This window comes from Lasioglossum baleicum, chromosome 5 (genome assembly GCF_051020765.1).
Source record: "Lasioglossum baleicum chromosome 5, iyLasBale1, whole genome shotgun sequence".
Taxonomy (NCBI): Eukaryota; Metazoa; Arthropoda; class Insecta; order Hymenoptera; family Halictidae; genus Lasioglossum; species Lasioglossum baleicum.
In genome coordinates this window covers 13,452,318-13,454,622 of record NC_134933.1, presented here as the reverse complement: position 1 = coordinate 13,454,622, position 2,305 = coordinate 13,452,318, and the positions used below count along the sequence as shown (strand labels likewise).

Below are 2,305 nucleotides of genomic sequence, written 5' to 3'. Positions count from 1 at the left end.
CTGTTTATTAGCGTGACACGCCAGAAAATACAACGTTCGTCGTATTTCCACGAAAGTTGTTAGGCTTTTGGTGATGTAGGGACTGCCAGGTGGCTATCAACGCTACGCTTTAGTCACTGGCACTAGAACCACTTCGGGACAGTTACAGAAATCTACTTATTCGAATTCACAGCGGTTAATAATGTCTTTGAAAAATGTAAACAAGAGTCAAGAAACTTGATTTTAATTAATATACTTTATCATTCGATGATTTTATTCGATGTATGCAATATTGGGACTGTTCTTCGATATATTTTATTATAATAAAATTGCCTAGCGATCACAGCTAAAGTATTCGCGAGGAAGTCGGCGTCTCCGGAATTTCGAACAGAAAACAGTGGAGCCGTGTGGCCACGGAAAAACGGCGACTTTATCTTAAGAGTTCTCGTTCTACTTTGCATTCAGGAAAATGGGCCATGCGTCTTTTCACGAACGTTCTCCCTTTTTTTCTGGATCCCTAATTGCGTTGAAAGACCTACTTCGTACTAATAGGGAGAGGGAGAGGGAAATGAGAGAGAGAAAGAGAGGGAAAAATGAGTGTGCGAAAATAGTTTACGTTCGTCGAAGCGGAACTTACAGATATCGGGTGAGGTCCTCGATGTCGACGAGCATCGAGTCTTGCTCCATGTGCAGGTCGTCTCGTCTCAGTAATCCCTCGACTAAAGCCTCGTTCAGAGCCGCGATCCTAGCGTGCAAGTCGTTCGCTATTACTTGCAGCTGCGCGACATTCAGCTCCGTAAGAAGTACTCGAGACAACCTGCGCCTGTCCTCGCCCAACTGCACGCCGACCTGAGAACGACAATGGAAATTTGTTTTACGTCGAGTAAACTTGAATCGAGATGTTCATTGTGCGATTCGAAAGGGCAACGTGAGCCGAATGAAACCGGGGCGATAAAGAACATTTTATTCTTTTGCTCACGGTCTCCTTTTCAAAAAACGGAGATGCGACTGACGCGACGAATATTTTTGGTAGGGACGTGCAATTATAAATTGATTTGTTTCACCCACTTTTTCCAGGCTAGATCGCACCATCTCCGTGATGGGACTCTGTTTCAGCCTTTGCCTCTCAACCTCCATCTGCATGTGCGCCATTTCCTTGGCCTGTGCCAGAGCCATTCTAGCTTCGGTTTGTAACCTGGCCTGTCTGGCGAAGAAGTCGGCCTCGTCGATGGGAGCCGAATTCGAGTCTATGTCGAGCCTCAAAGGAGGAAGACTGAGTACCTGAGGTCTCATTGGCTGTTTCTGCTGCTGCTTCGAGTTCAGGGAGGTCGGCGTGGATCCCGGTGAGGCATCGTTCTCCGAGCACGGAGACTCCGTGTCCGAAGCTGTTTCGTTCATGAAGCAGATCTGAAGATTCATTCCTGAAGAGAGACGAATATGAGAATTAATCCTCCATGAGAATAACTCCTTTTACGGGACAAGAAGGTAAAGAAATTAACTAATTTTTTTATAAATGCTAACGCGTTCGCTGCTTTACATTATAATTAACCCTTATGTTGACAATCATCCGGGTGACCATTCATTATAGTTCCTTTAACAATTTTCTATGTTTTTCTGAAGATATAAAATCCCTCTTGAATGTATGCTACATAAAGCATACTTGGTTTAAAGCATTAAATAAATAATAATAATAATAATCCCTCTTGAATGCTCACTAGTTGGAGACTATTGTATTATATCGATTTATAGTTTCAAGATAAAGATTTATGTAGAGGACTGTACAGAACTGTTGGCGCGTTATCGAATATTCGCTTGCGAACTCTTGTGTAATTTTAGGTGACCATTCTTGTTAGATTCTGTAGGAGTTTCTATGTAAATGTGGAATTTGAAGAATTTGTAAAAATTTCAATTTTCTTTCAGCTATTAGTTACTAATTAAATTGTATTGAATTCTTTTCAATATTGTGCCATATCGAATTTCAAGAAACCGAGGATGCCGGTTTAAAATGTGCCCGACTCACGTTATCACTTCAACGAAACAAGTGTCCAAAAAAGTTTTCATCACTTATCTATAAAATATTGTGCACAAGTGTGTTCTCCAAGCGTAAATCACTGACACGAATAAGGACCCTTTCAAACTGTTACGTCTCACGATGTGGATTAATTATGCAACGCCGTCAACATTGTAACACGTGGTTTCCTCTTATCAATCCTCATCTACCCCTCATTTTCCCAACTTAGTTCCACTGTTCGTGCCAAAATAGCACAATGGTAAAAAATCAATACGATGCAAACACAGAACGTGACATCTGCGTATTCCTTCTTCA

General features: G+C 41.7%; 1 protein-coding gene across 6 annotated transcripts in view; it reads right to left on the bottom strand.

Moving 5' to 3' along the window:
• Positions 1 to 2,305, bottom strand: part of Schip1 (Schwannomin interacting protein 1) — a 47,251-nt gene that overhangs the window by 15,786 nt on the left and 29,160 nt on the right. For all 6 annotated transcript variants that reach the window (XM_076423922.1, XM_076423926.1, XM_076423924.1 and 3 more), the window contains 2 exons: positions 1,048 to 1,400; positions 617 to 828 (listed from right to left, as the gene is read on the bottom strand). In XM_076423922.1, coding sequence (XP_076280037.1) covers positions 617 to 828; positions 1,048 to 1,400 — 565 coding nt within the window. The remainder of the gene's footprint in view (positions 1 to 616; positions 829 to 1,047; positions 1,401 to 2,305) is intronic.